Consider the following 22,544-nt stretch of genomic DNA (forward strand, 5'->3'; position numbering starts at 1 on the left):
AAAAAAAAGAAAACTCTTATAAATATATTATATAATGCAATGTTCGGAGGAAATGTTGATTTAACTCACTTTATCTAAATGTGTGCATTTCCCTCATTATTACAGTATTTAAAAGGAATATACTGCTGGCCATCTCAGGATGTCTTGTCTGTTGTATTGTTATCCTGATCATTGGATGCATCATTCTAAAAATCACCCATAAACCAGGTACAATCAGCCATTAATACATATACTTCTGAAATTAAGCTTCTTTATGCTGTTGGTCTTGCATGCAGTGTTATTCATACCAAGCACCAGTAACGAGCCTTGTGTAACCAATTGCTCAGACTACAAATACTGTAGAATCACTTCTGTTTACATTTAGTTTGAATCTCTCAATATATGCACATTAGTGTAAACAGGGTTTTATTTACTGATATTTACAGTTGGTCTATAATTTACACTCAGCGTAAACACCATTTACACTCTAGTACTGTCACGATCATTAGATGGAGTGCCCATGAACTTCAGTAGAGAGCACTCCAATCAGGACCATTTCACATCAACCACCAGATGTCACTCAGACTCTAGCACCTCTCATCTGTTGCACCACACCCGAACTACATTCCTCATGAGTCACTGCATCACAATCACCCTGCCACACCTGCACATCATTCATCAGCCAATTTCCTTGCCACACCTGCACCTCATTTACACACACATAAAAGCAGCACACGCACTCCCACTCTCTGCGAAGTCTTGTTTAGCCAGTCTGACATTTCTGAGCGTTTTCCCTGTGTTTGTTATTCCTGTGTTTTGACCTTTGGACTGTTTATTCCGACTCTGATTCTCCACTGCCTGTCCCGATCTCTGCTTGTTTCTGGTTACGATTCTGGTTATCCCTGACACACCTGACGCCATTCCTGATCTCTGGCTGTATGACCATTCTGTTTAATAAATGCTGCATATGGATCCGAACGCCTCCGACTCCTTGTTACAGAAGACTTCGCCAAACCAGGATCCAGCAGCTTTAAGGAGTAAATCCAGGTCAGCCATGAATCCAGTAAGCCAACTTATGCGTTTACGTCAGGGAATTAGGCCCATCGAGGACTATGTCCTATGGACCATTTATCTATCATGGACGAGATGTGCCTGATGATATTTTTTTGTGGTGGCCTATCTGAGCCGCTTGGCTCACTCATGCCTTTGCATGATCCTCACTGGACTCTGCAGTATTATATTGATCTGGCACTCCAACTGAGCAGCTCTGCATATACTGTGGGTGTTGTGGAGGAGGAACACAGCACTTTTGCAGTATCCACCACTCCTGAGCCTTGTCCTGTTATGGCCGCCAGCCCAGCTCCTCTGCACAAGATGGCCGCCAGCCCAGAGCCTCTGCACAAGATGGCCGCCAGCCCAGCGCTACTGCACAAGATGGCCGACAGCCCAGCGCCACTGCACAAGATGGCCGCCAGCCCAGCGACACTGCACAAGATGGCCGCCAGCCCAGCGACACTGCACAAGATGGCCGCCAGCCCAGCGACACTGCACAAGATGGCCGCCAGCCCAGCGACACTGCACAAGATGGCCACCAACCCAGCAACACTGCACAAGATGGCTCCAGCCCCGTCGACTTTCCAGAGTCAAGTCAGGTCCCCGTCGACTTTCCAGAGTCAGGTCAAGTCACTACTAACACCCAAAAGTCAAGTAAAACAACAGTTAAATTTCATGAGTCGAGTCAGGTTCCAGTGAGCTCTCCAGAGTCGAGTCAGGTTCCAGTGAGCTCTCCAGAGTCGAGTCAGGTTCCAGTGAGCTCTCCAGAGTCGAGTCAGGTTCCATTGAGCTCTCCAGAGTCGAGTCAGGTTCCAGTGAGCTCTCCAGAGTCGAGTCAGGTTCCAGTGAGCTCTCCAGAGTCGAGTCAGGTTCCAGTTGACCCTCCAGAGTCTAGTCAGGTTCCAGTTGACCCTCCAGAGTCTAGTCAGGTGCTCGTGGACCCTCCGGAGTCAGGGCTAGTCACCGTTGACCTTCCGGAGTCCGGGTTAGTCACCGTTGACCTTCCGGAGTCCGGGTTAGTCACCGTTGACCTTCCGGAATCAGGGCTAGTCAACGTTGACCTTCCAGAGTCAGGACTAGTCAACGTTGACCTTCCAGACTCAGGACTAGTTACCATGGACTTTCCAGAGCCAAGGCTAGTCACCGTTGACCTTTCAGAGTCAAGTCAAGTCACCGGTGGCCTTCAAGGACAGAGTCAAGTCACCGGTGGCCTTCAAGGACAGAGTCAAGTCACCGGTGGCCTTCAAGGACAGAGTCTAGTCACAGTCGTTCTTCATGAGCAAAGTCAAGTCATCAACGATCTTCATGAGCAAAGTCAAGTCATCAACGATCTTCATGAGCAAAGTCAAGTCATCAACGATCTTCATGAGCAAAGTCAAGTCATTAACGATCTTCATGAGCAAAGTCAAGTCATCAACGATCTTCATGAGCAAAGTCAAGTCATCAACGATCTTCATGAGCAAAGTCAAGTCACCAACGATCTTCATGAGCAAAGTCAAGTCACCATTAACCTCCGTGAACAAAGTCAAGTCACAGCTGATCCTCAGGAACCAAGTCAGATCACCAACGATCTTCATGAGCAAAGTCAAGTCACCAATGATCTTCATGAGCAAAGTCAAGTCACCATTGATCTTCATGAGCAAAGTCAAGTCACCATTAACCTCTGTGAACAAAGTCAAGTCACAGTTGATCTTCATGAGCACAGTCAAGTCACCAGTGATCTTCATGAGCACAGTCAAGTCACAGCTGATCTTCATGAACCCAATCAAATCACCACAGATCTACCAGAGCCTCGTCACATCTCAGCCGCACTTCCAGAGCTCTCGTCCTATTCTGTCACGGCCATGGAGGCCGTCTATGAGCTCTCATTCATTCTGGTCATGGTTACGGAGGTCCTCCATGAACTCACCGCCTGCCCTGTCACGGCCATGGAGGCCAGCTACCATCTCATCACGGCCACGGAGGCCGCTATTAACCTGTTATTGTTCCCTGTTTCAGTCCCACCTGACCATACTTGCTTTCCTGTGCCATCAACTCCACTGTGGTGGTCCTCTGCTCCGCCCTGGTGGGCCTCTGTCATGTCTGCTCAACTATGGTGGTCCTCTGCTCCACCCTGGTGGGCTTCTGTCCCCTCTTCTCAGCTGTGGTGGTCGTCTGCTCCGCCCTGGAGGGCTTTTGTCTCCTCTTCTCAGCTGTGGTGGTCGTCTGCCCCACCCTGGTGGGCTCCAACGCCACCTGCTCTGCCTTGGTGGACCCCTGTTCCCAAGTTAGGCCCATGGCGGGTTCCTGTTCCCGAATTAAGCCCATGGCGGGTCCCTGTTTCCCCTGTCAGGCCCAGGAAGGGCCCTTGTTTCCCATGTCAGGTCCAGGAGAGGCTCCTGATCTCCATGTTAGGCCTAGTTCTGCCTGCTCTGCCCCGGTCCTCGACCACTGCACTTCGTCATGGACCTGGCCCCTCCGTCCCTCCCCCTGTTCCGCCTCCGCTCCACCGCCCTCCTAGAGTGTTTTGAGCATCTGGAAGCCGCTCCTTTGGGGGGGGGGGCTATGTCACGATCATTAGATGGAGTGCCCATGAACTTCAGTAGAGAGCACTCCAATCAGGACCATTTCACATCAACCACCAGATGTCACTCGGACTCTAGCACCTCTCATCTGTTGCACCACACCCGAACTACATTCCCCATGAGTCACTGCATCACAATCACCCTGCCACACCTGCACATCATTCATCAGCCAATTTCCTTGCCACACGTGCACCTCATTTACACACACATAAAAGCAGCACACTCACTCCCACTCTCTGCGAAGTCTTGTTTAGCCAGTCTGACATTTCCGAGCGTTTTCCCTGTGTTTGTTATTCCTGTGTTTTGACCTTTGGACTGTTTATTCCGACTCTGATTCTCCACTGCCTGTCCCGATTTCTGCTTGTTTCTGGTTACGATTCTGGTTATCCCTGACACACCTGACGCCATTCCTGATCTCTGCCTGTATGACCATTCTGTTTAATAAATGCTGCATATGGATCCGAATGCCTACGACTCCTTGTTACAAGTACACTTAAATCGCTGCTTGAATTAAAATATAAAATTGCTTTTAAACACTTTGACACCCATTTGATGTAGATTCAGGCATCTTGAATTTGTTGTCATAGACTACCATTCAAAAGTCTCTTCTACTCACCAAGGCTGCATTTTTAAGGATTATTCAATAAATAGAAAGTTAAAAGAACAGCATTTATTTGAAATAGAAAACATTTTGTAACATTATAAAAGTCTTTACTGTCAATTTTGATAAATTTAGTGCAACACTTAGTGAACCCAATCTTTGAAACAGTAACTAGAAATGCAATAGCACATACAGTACAGTAAAGAGGACAATCAGTTATTATTGTTGCGATTGTCTAACATGGTCACATTTTACACTCAGCATTATCTTGAAGTGGGGGGAAGTCAATCCAAGGATCTTGTTTATAAGTCTCATGGGTTTACATGTCCTGGCCGGCGTTGCATCTTGATAACTTGCCCGAAATTTGACAATCTCTTCTCCGAATTGAAATTGTCAATAATTGTTTTAGTGGTGTGTTTTTAGTTACATTTTACATAATGTACAAATATTTTAATTTCTAATCATCAGAGGTAAAAGAAACTCCAGAGGATTTGTTTTTCTCAATGACAGACTCCAAGAACCGTAAGTGTTGCTGTATGTGTGTGTGTGTGTGTGTGTGTGTGTGTGTGTGTGTGTGTGTGTGTGTGTTTGTGTCTGTGTGAAGAATTTCTCTGTAATTTATATGGGTTTTTGATTACTTTTCAGAAATTATTTCACCCATGAAAGAGTACATGAACAACAGACAAACAGAGCTGGAGGGTATGTGCTTTTACTAACATTACAATAAAATGATTTACTAATATACTATTTCCCAAACATTATACTTCGTAAAAAATATTAAGTGATTCCAAGTGAACAAGTTTTGGCTCTTATTACAAGCCAAAAGTATGATTTTGTAAAAAGTACTGTAAAAGTAATTTCCACACTCTCTCTGTATTCATCCAGAATCTCAGGAAAAAGCAGAACTAATCTCTGACTGTGCGTCAGCTGTTCACGAGGACAGTGTGATTAAAGGTAAGAGACCTAACAAATGGGTCCCCTATCGATGCTTCACTTGTACTGCGTCTTGCTAGATGCTATGGGTCAAAAGTAATTTTATAATTACGCAGTGAAACTGTACACCAATTGGTTCTTGCAGTATGTTTTAAAAATGAACCAATGACTTGGCAGTGGTGCTGCACCAACCTATAGCCGCGAAGCCCGCCAGAATGAGCGGAGTCATCTGGCTATATAAGCAGCTGCTTCACCATAGGATTCAGATTTCTTCTCCTTTATCGACAACAACGTTTTATGCAATCTCCGCAGGGAGATTAAGACCTTCCCATGGTGGAATATGCACTCATTGAGACGAATTGCTCCCACTGAGATAGCATAAGTCTTGCCTCTCTGAGCTCGCAGATATTATTATTTGCTAATTAAACGACGTGGTGCTGGACGGGAAAATGCGAACGGCACCGGACTGAAACTAGCAAACACACTCACGCTGTGCCTTGCATCGCATTACGCCGGTTGTATGATAGGGCCCATTGCATGAAGCCATGGATGTGCAGTTTAGCTACATGACTGAAAAAGGCTTCAGTTGAGGAGAAAAATGACTTTTCCCCCAAAGCATCTAGCAAGATGCAGTACTCATTCCCGTATCTCAGGGAACCGGGTTACATTTGTAACCAAGTACGTTTCTACCAATCATAATATCATAACAGAATTCAGTCATTTTGCTCATGTACTGTACATTAATTACATGATTATGAATGTTTCTGAACTACTGTGTAAGTCTATTACACAATATAAAAAATAATTTATCACAAATGAGTCTCACAATTTTCTCTCTTCAAGATGAAGAGACATCCGCATCAGTAGCCAATGGCCTGACATCATTTAAAGGTAAAGTTAAATTCAGTCTTATTTTAGTATCAATGAGAGACTATTATAGTTTCTATTAATATATATATATATATATATATATATATATATATATATATATATATATATATATATATACATGTAGTTTTAGTAATTTTATCTGTCTTTTAATGTGTCCATATATATAATTTTTAGTTATTGTAGTGCATCAAGTTAAATTAAATGAAAATTAGATATGTTGCTTTGACAACTGGCTGAAATAAAATATAGATTTTTTAAAATATTTTATTTAATTTCAGTTAAATTTCATTGTATTCCAAGAAACTTTTTTTTTATGGTTTTAATTAACGTGAAATGACTGGTTAAATTTTGTCATAAAAGTCATCTTTTGGTGTTAAAAAGTACTTAAGTTTGAGATTACATCTTTTAACCCTGGGTTATAGGTGAACAGGTTTTTGTTCGTATTACAAGCCAAAAGTATGACTTTTTAAAAAGTAATTCCCACACTCTCTCTGTTATCATTCAGAATCTCAGGAAAAAGCAGAACTAATCTCTGACTGTGCGTCAGCTGTTCATGAGGACATTGTGATTAAAGGTAAGAGACCTAACAAATCCCTATCGATACTTCACTTGTACTGCGTGTTGCTAGATGCTATAGGGAAAAGGTCATTTTATAATCACACAGTGATTGGCAGTGGTGCTGCACAAACCTATAGCGGTGAAGCCCGCCAGAATGAGCGGAGTCATCTGGCTATATAAGCAGCTGCTTCACCATAGGATTCAGATTTCTTCTCCTTCATCAATGATATATATATATATATATATATATATATATATTCCTCAAAAGCCTATGATCACAAATAACAATGATTTTCGCAAAAATAATGATTAATTATCAATTTATAATTTGTTATTTTTTTGGTCTTGTGAAAATAATAATATGGGCTGAGAGAAAATAATGAATAAAAAGAGTACAGACAACATATTTCGACCCAGTAACATGACAACACACTGTTCCTCATGGCCAAAAAACAGTCCAAATTCAGTTCAGCAGGAGGGGGTTGGTGTTTGGGTAGTTCTGTATAGCTTATGGGGGTCGAAATAAAGGTATGAATCTCTTGCTCTTTCATATGGACAGTGTTTTATGAGGGTTTCAAACTTGCAGAGCAGGTTTTAGGACATATTCGTTTTAGAACAACTTTAAAGAAAGGTTTGATCCACTTCAAATGTTGACTACTGTATAACGCAATAAAGTTTATTAGTTATTATAACTTAATTTCAGAGGAAGTTGCCTTAACTAAAAAAATCCAAACTGAGATCCAAACTGCTGCATTAATTTTATTTTGTTGCATCCATACAATACCATATGTTGCTTTGACAACTGGCTGAAATAAAATATAGAATTTTTTTTTAATATTTTATTTAATTTCAGTTAAATTTCATTTTATTGCAAATAAAAAAAAATTTTTTTAATGGTTTTAATTAACGTGAAATGACTCTGGTTAAATTTTGTCATAAAAGACATCTTTTGGTGTTAAAAAATACTTAAGTTTGAGATTACATCTTTTAACCCTGGGTTATAGGTGAACAAGTTTTTGTTCGTATTACAAGCCAAAAGTATAACTTTGTAAAAAGTAATTCCCACACTCTCTCTGTTATCATTCAGAATCTCAGGAAAAAGCAGAACTAATCTCTGACTGTGCGTCAGCTGTTCATGAGGACAGTGTGATTAAAGGTAAGAGACCTAACAAATGGGTCCCCTATCGATACTTCACTTATACTGCGCCTTGCTAGATGCTTCTGGGGAAAAAGTCATTTTATAATTACGCAGTGAAACTGTACACCAATTGGTTCTTGCTGTATGCTTTAAAAATGAACCAATGACTTGGCAGTGGTGCTGCACAAACCTATAGCCGTGAAGCCCGCCAAAATGAGTGGAGTCATCTGGCTATATAAGCAGCTGCTTCACCATAGGATTCAGATTTCCTCTCCTTTATCGACAACAACTTTCTATGCGATCTCCACTGATTGAAGAGCCTGCATGCCATTGAAACACCTCGCAAGTTTTTGAAGAACAAATTTCAAGGCATTTTTACAAAAGCCGCCAATTACTGCAGTATGTGCAGGACTCCCCTGCACGCCGATGACAGCCATCATTAGTGCATTTCCTGCCTGGGGAAATCCCACACGGAATATGCACTCATTGAGATGAATTGCTTCCACTGTGATAGCATGAGTTTCGCCTCTCTGCTCTTGCAAATAGCATTCTTTTATATCTTTCATAAAATGATTCCTAAAAGTGTAAGCATGAAAGCTAGATTTTGCGTACGCAAAAAAGTTTTCAGATTTATAATAAATGCTTTATAATAATTTCATAAATGCATCTTCACGTCATCTCCTCCATGAAATAACCATATATGGAGCTTACAACGCCTTGTTTTACTATGCATAACCTCATCTGCATATAGTTTCCATGCATATTCCCATCCATGTGATACCATGTTTAACACTGACAAAGGTACAAGAGATTAAGGAGATACGGATTATAAATGCCATTTCTGCCATACATTTTACAATAGCTAAAAATCATCCAGTATCCTTGTTATATTTTAGAATATATATATATATATATATATATATATATATATATATATATATATATATATATATATATAATAAAAACTAAATTGTATAAAATACTTCTCAGAGAAACTTTTTAGAAAAGAGTTGATTCATTCTTTTACACTAACCAAATAGAAGGCTACTTTAATTGTTTTAAATAAAACAAGTTTTGTTGATAATGTACACATATGTTTTAGGGTATTTATATAGGCTAGTTTGACCTACTTATATTTTGCAGTAGAAAATTGACTTGGCGTGTCACTGACAGCATAAAAAAAATGAAAAGTGCAAATCTTACCATTTCCCTTAAGTTCTATCCTACAAATATGTGACTATCACAGGAGTCTGATTGCACACATCAAAATCTCAGTGCAGCAGTACAGTATTGTCATTGGACCTGTTCAAACTGGCCGACGGACCGTTCATCCACCGAATCCAGCAGTCTCCCATCGAATATCGAATATCGAAGTAATGACTTTATGTAATCTCAGTGCTCAACTCCATTAATGGGTGTAATTTTTAATCTAATTGACAATATCAAAATGAAAACAGAGTTTAAAATACTTCATTGTTTTGCTCACTGTAGTGTGCTTACACATGGGCAGTGTTGGGAATAACATATTACAAAAGCAATGCATTAAAGTAACATATTACTTTTTGCTGTAATGCAGTAGTGTAATTATACGAATCCATTTTCAGTAATATTTTACTCTGTACATGTTCAGTAACGCTTGCGTTACAACACACTTTTAGCCCAAAATGATAAAAAGAAAAAAAAAACAGATCAAACAAATCAAAGATGCAGCAAATAAGTTATTTTTCATGTTTGTGGTCAGTCAATAGCTGTGTGTGGTGTCCAAGTTTGGAAATAAAGACTAAACTACAGCTTCTGATATATTAGTTTAGTATCTCTCTCTCGCTGGTGGAATTTTGTATTGTGTGACATAGTCCAGTGAAGGCGTGTTTAGGGCGGGTTTTACAGTAGTGGCGCTTGGATCCTGGCATGACGCGGCATGATTTCGGCCTCTGTGCTCAATATTAGCTCCACAAATTTAGATATTCGTTTATCTAATTAATCTATATGCACAAAGACAATACAACCTTTTTGTCCCCTTTTTGTTATAAAGCTTGATGAAGCGAGTGCAAGTTGCTGCAGCTGCGAGAAGGACAGTGATACACGCGTACAGGAGTGATTGACAGTTCGCGGCACTGTGTACAAAAAAATAAGTTTAAGCTCATTAGTGTTAGCGTTACAGAAAGGTCTGATTTACGCACTGTTACAACAGTCATTGTTTTTTTTTTGTTGTTTTTTTACAATGACATTTGAGTTCATGATTTTTTTGTTGTTGTTTCTTGTGGCAGACTAAAGAGTAATGACAGACGGTTGATCTTTGAATAAAAATGTGTTTGGTTAAAGTTTGAAATTCATTATCTTTTATTATAGGCTACAAAGTATAATAGCATAAGCCCCCCATCCCGTCACCCAGGACCGCAGACACCCCCCTTACCCCCCACCCCCTCCCGAATTTAAGCCAATCTCATCTCGTCACCCTATTCTAAGGGTATTTTTTCAAAATCCTTTTGCACATTTTATTTATGTTCAGTAGCTCTTTCTAGCTCAAGCAAATCCACAAACTAATAAAAGGATTTATTATTTTTTATAAGGTTGTCTGTTGACTGCTGTATATAAAACCCCTTCAATATAGTTGTTGTTACCTCAGGGGATGAGGGGAGTCATCAAAAAAAAAAAAAAAAAAAAATAGATAAATATATATATATATACATATATATATATATATATATATATATATATATATATATATATATATATATATATATATATATATATATATATACACACATATATATATATATATATATATATATATATATATATATATATATATACACACATATATATATATATATACACACACATATATATATATATATATATATATATATATATATATATATATATATATATATATGCTATAATAGAGTACTGGCACCTCTTTTGGGACCATTTATGACAGATGGACTATTCTGACGATTCTTTTCATACTTTTCTGGACCATGACAATATAATTCACTTGGTTATCTATGGGACAGTCACAAGCCTCTCAGTTTTCATCCAAAATATCTTAACCCTCTGAGGTCTAAGGGGGTTTTGGGGCCTGAAGAAGTTTTGACATGCCCTGACTTTTGTGCTTTTTCAGTTGTTTATAAACATATACATGACTAAAGTCTGAAAACACTGTATGCAGTACAAACTGGGCTACAGTACTATGTAAATAGCATGTATGTAAATGATTGTGTTTTTGGAGTGAAGTAACTCTTTAAGACCTGGATTGATGTCGAATTACTGTACTCCATGTCCACTCAAATGCCGTCAAAGAGCTGGGTTTGGAGTGGTCTCCAAAAGGAAGAACTCTCCCGCAGCCGTCAGGATGAGTAGTTCCTGCCGGGGCGCCATCAAGCCAAGCTCCTCGCCAGCACAGATGAGTCAGGCCCAGACCTGACAACACACTCAAGGAGCTGAGGATCGTGACAGCCTTCTGGGCCCTTTGGGCTGTCCTTGGCTCCATGCACTTTCCTGAGATGCGACTCTTTCCCCTCTGAGGAAGACAGGAAACCATGTTCTCAACTACCTCAACGATTAGCTCATTCCGGCCAAGTGGGAGGGTTAGTCTCACAAAATCTCACAAAGCCCTTCTCCTCAGCCACTTGAAATGTCTGGGGGTCTGGGTGAACTTTGCCAAGAGCGGACTGTTTCACAGACAGCGAGTCTTATTCCTGTGAACAGTGTTCCACTCAGCTCAAATGAAAGTGAAGATCCCAACAGAGCACACTCTGATCATACAGCAGCTTGCAGCCTCCTTCAAACCTGGTTCCAGAGGTTTCAGAAAATACTAGGCGTCATAGCTCCAGCATCTCCAGTGCTACAGTTAGCTAGGTTCTATCCCCGCATTATCAGGGTAGATCAAGCCTGTGTAATGACCCTTACACAGTGGTTGAACATTGGTTGAAAGTGGAAAGCAGTCTGCATATCAAATGCCTCAAAATGCTACCGGTATGGCAGGCCTGTCGAACCTTCCTACCAGACCTCAGGGGACATCATGTCTTGATTCATACGGACAGCATGATGTCCTATATAAATCGCCAGGAGGCACTGTCCTCGAAGTGGCTTGTACATGTAGATCACCTCGCGGAATGGACCCGGCTCAACCTACATTCGCTGAGAGCAGCACAAGTTTCAGGCAAACTGAACCAAGGAGCAGACATGGTCGCGATGCAAGGTCCCCTCTGTCACAGTCTTCAGCTGGTGTGCCCGGGAGGGCCACCGTATGACACTGTCTTCTGTGAGTGTGGTGTTTGTTTGGTGCCATGTGCTCTCTCCTGTCTATTTTCTAACCCCGCCTATCTTGTTACCTCATTGTTTTAGTTGCTCCACCTTTGTTTCTCCCTTGCTCCCAGACTCATTTACCTTCACTCCGCACACCTGGTCACTCAATCACACACACTCACACACAAAGCTGTTGGCCATTGTCACGGACTATATATTCTTGTCTCACGCACCACTCTGTCTGGCTGTGTAAATGTTCCTTGCTAATCGTGTTTTGCATTCCAGCTGCTTCTGCTTCTGCTCTTGTCCTTGTTATCTGTTTCTGTTTTGTTTTTGCCTTGTTGGCCTTTTTGTTCATTAAAGAGATGTCTTTCCCTGAATTTGGACCCAGACCCTGTTTCTTCCACAGTGCCCTGTGTCCTTCATCCGCAGCCAGATTAGAGAATTTGGGAAATCTTTGGCAGGGCAGAAGTAGACCTCTTCGCTTCTTTTTTACTCTTTCTCACAATTGTCACAGCCCAATCTATTATTAAAAAAATGCTCTGCTACAAGCATTATTTTCAGTCAAGTGAGTGGGGGATTTGCAGGCAATTTCTATAAGCCCTAGTTGCCTGGAGTTTGGGCCTGGTGACTCCAAAGTTGTCCTGAAACCAAGCCATGGCTATATACCTAAGGTGCTCTCAGCTCCATTTAGAACACAGGTTTTCAAACTCTCAGCAATTCCTCCCCCAGAAAAGGATCTGGAGTTGAATTTACTCTTCCCCGTTATGGCTCTGAAAGCTAACATTGAGCATTGCGCCCAGTTTAGGCAGTCAGAACAGCTCTTTGTTTACTTCAGTGGCTGGGCTAATAATGGACATCCGGTCAAGAAGCAGAGATTTTCCAAGTGGATAATTGTCATAATTCTGCTTGCCTACTCTTCTTTGGGCCTACAATGCCCCATTGAAGTACAAGCACACTCAACTAGAGGCATCGCCTCTTTGTGGGCATGGACTGCCAGCATGTCCATTTTAGAAATTTGTGTGGTGCCCAGCTGGGCCTCACCATCCACTTTGCTAGGTTATATTACCTGGATGTCCCTGCCTTGCAGGCAAGGGAGTTTTTCTGCTTAACCCTTTAGAACCTAAAGCTAAAATTGGCCGTTTTCACTCATTTTGGTTTTTTGAGTATAAAATTATAACAGAATGTGGTATCTTCAAGTGCAAGGTGTCATTTTTTTCAGAAAATTATAGACTTTCAGGAAATTAAAGTTATTGTACATTATTTTGTGTGATAATTTAGTAAATAATTTAAATAGACAAAAAAAATAAAAACGGGAAGAAATTGTACTTGTTTTTATTTAGAAAAATCTGAAAACTCATGATTGAAAGAATCTAATGCCTCAATCTTGAAAAAGGAACTATAATACATATATACAAATCTTTTTGAGACACTGGATTGCACAGTTTTCACTCAGGTGCAATTGGTTTTACTCCAGTTCTCCAGGCGTTTTTGGATCCTTCAATCCAGTCATTTAAATGTGGTGCTCTCTGAAGCAGTTCCTGTCTAACTGCAAGCATAGTCCCACATCACATTCCTGGCACTTCCATTGGGTGCTCCTTTTGCATAGTATGCAACTCTGTGAAATGTCTTGAGTGTCACTCACAGGAACAGGCAGATGATCGCATCTCTCTCAAGCTGCCATCCAGGGGAACACCTGTGAGCTGAGATGCTAGCAGCTCCTGACAGTTTTGCCATGTCATGAGCTTATCATGGTGGATGGCACACAGCTCTTTGTGTAAAATGAAGCTGTTGGTCACTGCAATGTCAAGGAAGTGCTGGAAAATGGTCACATACCACTTGTTTTATGGGGCACCGACTTTGTTCTGAGCATCTTGTTAGAGGTGTCAAGTCCCCCCATGTACTTATTGTACAGCTACAGCTGCGACGACGGCCCCGGCCCCTCTGAGATGGTGTTGTGTTCGATGTGGATGGCCCATTTGCTTCTTCGTAGATAACTGGAAAAACCACACTGAAACAAAAAACAAAGCAGCATTTGTTACAAACTCACTGTATATGTACATAAAAATACTTTTCATTATGAAGCAATTTATTAGTAAGAATAATTTTGAAAAAATAAAATAAAATTATAATAATAATAACTATAACTATAATAACAATAAAATAATAAAAATAAAGCCTGCAGTTACTTACACACATTTGCATACACACAATCACACACACATACATGCACCTACACACACACACACACACACACACACAAATATACAGATATAGACATAAATGCATGCATGCACAGTCACGCATGAACGTACACACACACATTTGCATACACATCATAGACTGTATAAGATACACACATGCACACATACACAAACAGATACACATGCACACAGATACACACAAACAGATATAGACATACACACAAACACACAGATATACACATGCACACATTAGCAGTAGCACACACAAACACACACATAAACGTATGCACCCATGCATGCACTTACACACACATACACATACACGCACACATTCGCATACACACACATGCACCTTTAGTTACACACACACACACACACACACACACACCGAGAGAAAGAGAGAGATATGTCCATGCACTTACATACACACAGAAATTTATGTATGCATGCACACACACGCACACATACACATAACGCTAACGTTACATGAGCAAATATGAACACATGCATGCACATACGCGCTTACACGTGTGTGCAACGCACATATAAGTGTGTGAAACGGTGTTTTTTTTTTTTTAGAGAAACACGGAGTCTGACTATTTTATTCATTTCTCATCAATTCACCAGAAAGCAACAAATAAATAAGCTTCACTTACCAATCCACGACTGGATCAAAGCCAGCAGCATACGCCTCCTCAACAACGTCTGAATACAGACTCTGGGTCCGATGAATCATGTTCAGCCTCTTCCCAGGTGTCATCAGAGATCAAATCAATCGCCTCCTCTCGTGTAAAACCTTTTTTCGCCATGTTTTTGTTCGTTTTTTGTTTATATTTCACACTCTCAAACTTTCAAACCTGCTGCGGTCCGTATCTCCCGCTTCAAATCAGCCCTTCCCCCTCTCCCCGAAAGCTGCTCCGATTTGCTGCTGGAAAGCATGCAGTTACCATATTAAGCCGTATATTGTCTTAAAGCGCAAGCTGTCTTCTATCAAACGCAATTAGATTTTTTTTTATAGTGCAAACGGTTGCTGAGTTATGAAAACATTAACACCGCATGGTAAATTGTGTCGGCGCTGATACGTTCGGTTTTAAAGGGTTAAGTGGCATGCAGCTTGCTTTAATTGTGAAGTGTAGATGTAATATGCCATCCTATTAGACAACTTACTTGTGCACTCTCGGCCCCACAGGTGCTCAGGCAGTGCAAGTCTTCTGGAACGATCACTCGGCCGGGTGAGGCCTGTGTGAGGCTAAAGGCCCGTTCACACCAAGAACGATAACTATAAAGATAACTATAAAGATAACGATATTAGCGTCCACACCAGCAAACGATATTGTCTGTGTATTATAAGCGGACGCGCATCTGCTGCTTTAAATTCTCGAGCTCATTACAGCAGGATTGATTCTGATTGGTTGGAAATGTTTTTATCGTTCATCAGAAAAAAAAAAATAGTTCTTGAAAGTGATTCCAACGATATCGTTTCGCTTTGCCTTTATCGCTATAGTTGTGGTGTGGACTTGTGGTGTGGTGTTATAGGTGTGGACTCCACTATTCTTTAATATTGAGAACAATTTTTAGAACTGTATCTTTATCGTTATCTTTATAGTTATCGTGCTTGGTGTGAACGGGCCTTTAGCCTGTTAGCCTGGAGGGATTGATTGTTGTTCTCTTGGCCCTGAGGTGCCTAGGACAAGTTTTACCATTGTCGTTCCTCTGCCATGGCATGGCGTGATTGTACTGTTCCCATAGCAAGATGCATTATGAGTGAAGTATCGATAGGGAATGTACTCGGTTACAAACGTAACCTCGGTTCCTTAAGATGAGGTAATGGGTACTGCGTTGCTATTTGTGCCATGCAGCTGCACGACTTGTTGCTTCAGTCTAAGTAACCTGAGTCTTATAATGAAGCGGCTGATTATATAGCCAGATGACTCCACCCATTCTGGTGGGTTTTGGCAGGCTTTGCGACCATAGGTTTGTGCAGCACTGCTGCCGAGCCATTGTTAGTTTTTAAAACATATTGCACAAACCCATGGCTGTGCAGTTTCACTGCATGATTGAAAAAGGTTTCAGTTGAGGAGAAAAATGACTTTTCCCCCATAGCGTCTAGCAAGATGCAGTACTTGTTCCCGTATCTCGGGGAATCGGATTACATTTGTAACCAAGTACGTTTCTACCAGTCATAATATTGTAACAGAAATCAGTCATTTTGCTCATGTACAGTACATTACATACATGATTATGAATGTTTCTGAACTACTGTATAAGTCTATTACACAAATATAAAAAAATTATTTATCACAGTTGACTCTCACAATTTTCTCTCTTCAAGATGAAGAGACATCCGCATCAGTAGCCAATGGCCTGACATCATTCAAAGGTAAAGTTAAATTCAGTCTTATTTTAGTATCGTTAAGAGACCATTATAGTTTATATATATATATATATATATATATATATATATATATAGTTTTAGTAATTGTATCTCTTTTTTTATTTGTCTATATATATATATATATATATATATATATATATACTGTATATATATATATATATAATTTTTTAGTTATTGAAGTGCAATAAGTTAATTTAAATGATTCATAATAAATTTAATTAAATAATTTCAAATTTTATTTTATTTCAAGTAACAACAAAATTTTATGGTTTTAATTAACTTGAATGACTCTGGTTAAATTTTGTCTTAAAGGTCATCTTTTGGTGTTAAAAAGTACTTAAATCTGAGATGACATATTTTAACCCTGGGTTATTTTGAAGCCCTGTGCAATGGCAAGTGTTTTAGAAACAGACAGTCAAACGTAAACTGCCTAATTAAATTAATAATAATAAAAAAACTCCAATCTTGTGAAATCTCAAAACTGTACTATTAACTACTAATTACTTAAGTATGTGCTTAAAGTATGTATTTTGTTTTTAATGAATGCATGAAACCAGATTTTGAGCTTACTGTCATATTTCTGCCTCTCCAGGACTCTGAATCATTTCACCAGAAATCAACATGCACTGAGGCACAGCTAAATGATATATGATTATTTTAAAATGACAGCATTAGTACAGCACTTTGTCTAACAGGAGCGGCACTTTTGTATAATTTAGTTTTATAATCTGAAAACCAGCAAAAAAAAAAAAAAAAAAAAAAAATTAGAACTGAACTGCAGTGTTGTAGAGACCTACTGTTGTAAATGAAGACAGTGATTGTATGGGGAGATGAATAACGGACGGTAAGAAATTACAGTGTTCAGAAGTAATAATAATAATAAGTTATTTCTGGACATATCTGTACATACCCATAATATCTGTTTTAAAATGTAAATAATACAACACAACACAGAAAGCAAAAAAAAAAAAATAATAATAATAATTATGCACTCACTGGATTATTTTGCTACAGTCATTTATTTGCATATTGAAACAAAAGGTTTTTTTGTTGTTTGTTTTTTACTCTGTATGATTGCCATATGCTTAGATTTTTTTTTTTTACATTTAAATAAACAAGTTTGTTACAAATGTATAACTATGTTTATATTTATAACTATGTTCTTGATAATAATTTATCTCATACTGATCCTTTAACTTGTAATTATTATCATCAGAGTGTTATTTTTTTTTATTTGATACATCTGTTCATTTATATGTTACATTTTAATGCCTCTAAGCTCAGACTGTTTTATATATATATATATATATATATATATATATATATATATATATATATATATATATATATATATATATATAATATATATATATATATATATATATATATATATATATATATATATAATGTGTTCCAGGACTTGTATACTACTAGCTAGTAAGAAAACGTCTCAAGAATAGTATAATATTTAGCTATTATACAATTATAAAACTGTACCTGAGAGAAATAATACTAGCATATCTTATTTCATGTCTGCTAGGAGTAGTAGCCTAAGCACTGGTAGTCTTCTTTCTCATAAGAGCTGTCAGTCTAATCACATCCCACAACAACAAAATAGTAAACATCGCCATCTAGCGATCTTGCATAAAACAGTTGATAGAAAAGAACTGGGTGTTTTGGCTGATCAGTCAATCTTATACAAAGTCATGTCACAAGGATTTCAACAGAGTGAAAAAATCAGCCTGACAAATCAAAATGTTTTTTTTTTCATAACCCTGAAAATGAAATCATCTTAATTTATCATTTTGCAAGAGAAAAAGTAAATGTTTGCACATCACTGCAGCACATGTACATAACATAAAGTGATCAGTGTGTGACCTTGACTTTTGTTAGTACACCCCGAATTCCGGAAAAGTTGGGACGTTTTTTAAATTTTAATAAAATGAAAACTAAAGGAATTTCAAATCACATGAGCCAATATTTTATTCACAATAGAACATAGATAACGTAGCAAATGTTTAAACTGAGAAATTTTACACTTTTATCCACTTAATTAGCTCATTTAAAATTTAATGCCTGCTAAAGGTCTCAAAAAAGTTGGCACGGGGGCAACAAATGGATAAAAAAGCAAGCAGTTTTGAAAAGATTCAGCTGGGAGAACATCTAGTGATTAATTAAGTTAATTGATATCAGGTCTGTAACATGATTAGCTATAAAAGCTTTGTCTTAGAGAAGCAGAGTCTCTCAGAAGTAAAGATGGGCAGAGGCTCTCCAATCTGTGAAAGACTGCGTAAAAAAATTGTGGAAAACTTTAAAAACAATGTTCCTCAACGTCAAATTGCAAAGGCTTTGCAAATCTCATCATCTACAGTGCATAACATCATCAAAAGATTCAGAGAAACTGGAGAAATCTCTGTGCGTAAGGGACAAGACCGGAGACCTTCATTGGATGCCCGTGGTCTTCGGGCTCTCAGACGACACTGCATCACTCATCGGCATGATTGTGTCAATGACATTACTAAATGGGCCCAGGAATACTTTCAGAAACCACTGCCGGTAAACACAATCCGCCGTGCCATCAGCAGATGCCAACTAAAGCTCTATCATGCAAAAAGGAAGCCATATGTGAACATGGTCCAGAAGCGCCGTCGTGTCCTGTGGGCCAAGGCTCATTTAAAATGGACTATTTCAAAGTGGAATAGTGTTTTATGGTCAGACGAGTCCAAATTTGACATTCTTGTTGGAAATCACGGACGCCGTGTCCTCCGGGCTAAAGAGGAGGGAGACCTTCCAGCATGTTATCAGCGTTCAGTTCAAAAGCCAGCATCTCTGATGGTATGGGGGTGCATAAGTGCATACGGTATGGGCAGCTTGCATGTTTTGGAAGGCTCTGTGAATGCTGAAAGGTATATAAAGGTTTTAGAGCAACATATGCTTCCCTCCAAACAACGTCTATTTTAGGGAAGGCCTTGTTTATTTCAGCAGGACAATGCAAAACCACATACTGCAGCTATAACAACAGCATGGCTTCGTCGTAGAAGAGTCCGGGTGCTAACCTGGCCTGCCTGCAGTCCAGATCTTTCACCTATAGAGAACATTTGGCGCATCATTAAACGAAAAATACGTCAAAGACGACCACGAACTCTTCAGCAGCTGGAAATCTATATAAGGCAAGAATGGGACCAAATTCCAACAGCAAAACTCCAGCAACTCATAGCCTCAATGCCCAGACGTCTTCAAACTGTTTTGAAAAGAAAAGGAGATGCTACACCATGGTAAACATGCCCCGTCCCAACTATTTTGAGACCTGTAGCAGAAATCAAAATTGAAATGAGCTCATTTTGTGCATAAAATTGTAAACTTTCTCAGTTTAAACATTTGCTATGTTATCTATGTTCTATTGTGAATAAAATATTGGCTCATGTGATTTGAAAGTCTTTTAGTTTTCATTTTATTAAAATTTAAAAAACGTCCCAACTTTTCCGGAATTCGGGTTGTATATTAGGTTACAGATAAGGCCATAAACTGAAGCCCAAATCCAGACTAAAGGCTTGTTCACACCAAAGACAAAAACTATATAGATAATGATAAATATATAGTTCTAAAATAGAGGAATCACTTTCAGCATAATTTTTTTTCAGTTGATGAACGATAAACAAACATTGACAGCCAATCAGAATCCATCCTGCTACCACAAGCTCGAGAATTAAAACCAGCAGACGAGCGTGCTCTTAGAATAAACAAATTATATCGTTCGCAGGTGTGGAGTGTGGACGTTAATATTTTTTATCTTTATAGTTATCGTTCTTGGTGTGAATGGGGCTTAAGACAGAAGTGAAACACAACTAGACAAAGCTGCCATGTTGAAGAACAAGATGCTGCCTACATACACTTCTTAAAGGAATAGTTCACTGAATATACTCACCCTCATGCCATCAAAGATGTAAATTGAGTTTTTCATAACAACAGATTCAGAGAAATGTAAAATTGCATCATTTGTTCACTAATAAATCCTATGCAGTGAATGGATCACGTCTAAATGAGAGTCCTAACAGCTGATAAAAACATTACAAAAGTAACTCTAGTCCATCAATTAGTGTCTTGTGAAGTGATAAACTGTATGTTTGTAATAAACAGATCCATCATTATGGAGTTTTAACCATCGCTTCTGGCCAATTATCATTTCTGGATGAACTGTTCCTTAAGCAACATGGCAAGTAACTCCCATTTTTGTCCCATCACGGCATTACGAAATCTTTCCTGTATAATTGCTTGTGCTTTTCCTCATTTGTATGTTGCTCTCAATGAAAGCATCTACATCTACATCTACATCTGATATTGCAATGTTCAGCTATCCTCTGTGTATGTGTGTGTGTGTGTGTGTGTGTGTGTGTGAGAGAGAGAGAGAGAGAGAGAGAGAGAGAGAGAGAGAGAGAGAGAGAGAGAGAGAGAGAATGAGTAAGAGCGAACAGGAATAGTGTTGGACAGGCCTCATAAATAGCCTCCATCCAATTAAAGGAGAGATCATACATTGCTTTGCAGCAGCTCAGCCAATCAGGAGACACTGCTGGTGAGTACAGCAGTAAAATACTGAAGGGCTGAATGAGAAGAGGAAAGATCCTGCATGTTCTCTTCTTTTTGCATCAGCTGATCTTCAAGCTCTGTGTCAGTTTAGTTTGTACGACACCACACATCTGTTTTTCTGAGGCTTTTGGCTTGACACCACTATAAGTTTCGCTTTGGGACACTCGGCACATATGGTAAGTGGCCATTTTAAATATTTCTGCTTGCATCAATTATCCAGATTATTATTTACTTGTCAATATGTTATTTTGCCATTTACTAAGTACTCAGAAATCTATTCATAAGGTATATTACAAAATCTGCATGGGTGATTTGGTACTGGGACACTGTAGGTTAGATTATGGTGTAAACCCAAAATACAGCATTAGAACATACAGTATATTCCTTTAGTACTATACTGAAGGCAAACACAAAAATTTGATTTATTCAAATTCATATGTAATTCGATGGATAACTAGGCATAGTACAACTCTTAACTGACTGTAGCAATTTAGGTGATGTTAAAGTAAAGTTAAAGTGCAATATGTAATTAATAAATAAAACGTTTATTATTAAAACAATGACAAATAAAAAGTAATTTAAAATTGATTGTTAAAGTGATAGTTTGCCTTGAGTTGCTGGACACTTTTGTGCCCACTTGCGTGGTTTCCATCAGTAGAGGGCGCCACGTCCTCTCTCAACAATCAGCAAGTACCACTAACTCACAATGTTTCTCTCAGAATGATCTGAAACATTCTTTTAGGCCTTAGCTCTTAAATATCCTGTTTTGGTGACTTATGCCGTGTGTTTTAACTTTAATGTCATCTATATTAATCCTAGGAAAAACTATGGAGAAACATTCTTCTACCTATCTTTTTGCAAATCTCCAAAAACATACATGCACATACAATTCACTGCGGTTTTCAGCTAAAATGAACACCAGTGGCAGTACAACATTTATTCTTTTACATACAAATTGTGATTACAGTGGCAAATTATTGATTGACACATGGTTCCTTGCAAAATACTATGTTATGACCTCAAACCACTTTTAACATAGTGGATGTATTGTTAATTAATACATTTTGACATTTGCATCACATTGCCAGCTCCATATCTGTGGATTTCTGATATAGTAAACTTATGTGGCTTCAGCATATTAATTGTTAACCTTGCATTTGCTGTTGTTAATACTATCGATTTGGTTTAGGCTGGGGTTTAGTGTAGATAAACGCAATAGAGCAAAAATCTTTAGTACCATTCACTAGACATTTCATTTCAAATACATACTATGATCATCATAATAAAACACTTCCAGATTCATGTTCATCTGTTTTGAATTCAATGCACTTTTAGGTCACTGGAAATTTTACATTGAAACATTCAATAATCAACATAAACATAAATATTAACA

At 38.9% G+C, this 22,544-nt stretch overlaps 1 protein-coding gene across 3 annotated transcripts in view; it reads left to right on the forward strand.

The window, feature by feature from the left end:
- LOC132128916 (uncharacterized) overlaps positions 1–17,426 on the forward strand; it is a 32,602-nt gene extending 15,176 nt beyond the window's left edge. The window contains exons 3-9 of one of the 3 annotated variants that reach the window (XM_059540320.1): positions 106–207; positions 4,666–4,719; positions 4,843–4,896; positions 5,083–5,151; positions 7,667–7,735; positions 16,505–16,552; positions 17,160–17,426. In XM_059540320.1, coding sequence (XP_059396303.1) covers positions 106–207; positions 4,666–4,719; positions 4,843–4,896; positions 5,083–5,151; positions 7,667–7,735; positions 16,505–16,552; positions 17,160–17,167 — 404 coding nt within the window. In that variant the 3' untranslated portion in view covers positions 17,168–17,426. Of the gene's footprint in view, positions 1–105; positions 208–4,665; positions 4,720–4,842; positions 4,897–5,082; positions 5,152–6,526; positions 6,596–7,666; positions 7,736–16,504; positions 16,553–17,159 lie in introns of all 3 variants that reach the window. The other 2 variants (XM_059540321.1, XM_059540322.1) reach the window with 2 other exon arrangements.
- The last annotated feature ends 5,118 nt before the right edge of the window (positions 17,427–22,544 follow it).

This window comes from Carassius carassius, chromosome 46, assembly GCF_963082965.1.
Source record: "Carassius carassius chromosome 46, fCarCar2.1, whole genome shotgun sequence".
NCBI lineage: Eukaryota > Metazoa > Chordata > Actinopteri > Cypriniformes > Cyprinidae > Carassius > Carassius carassius.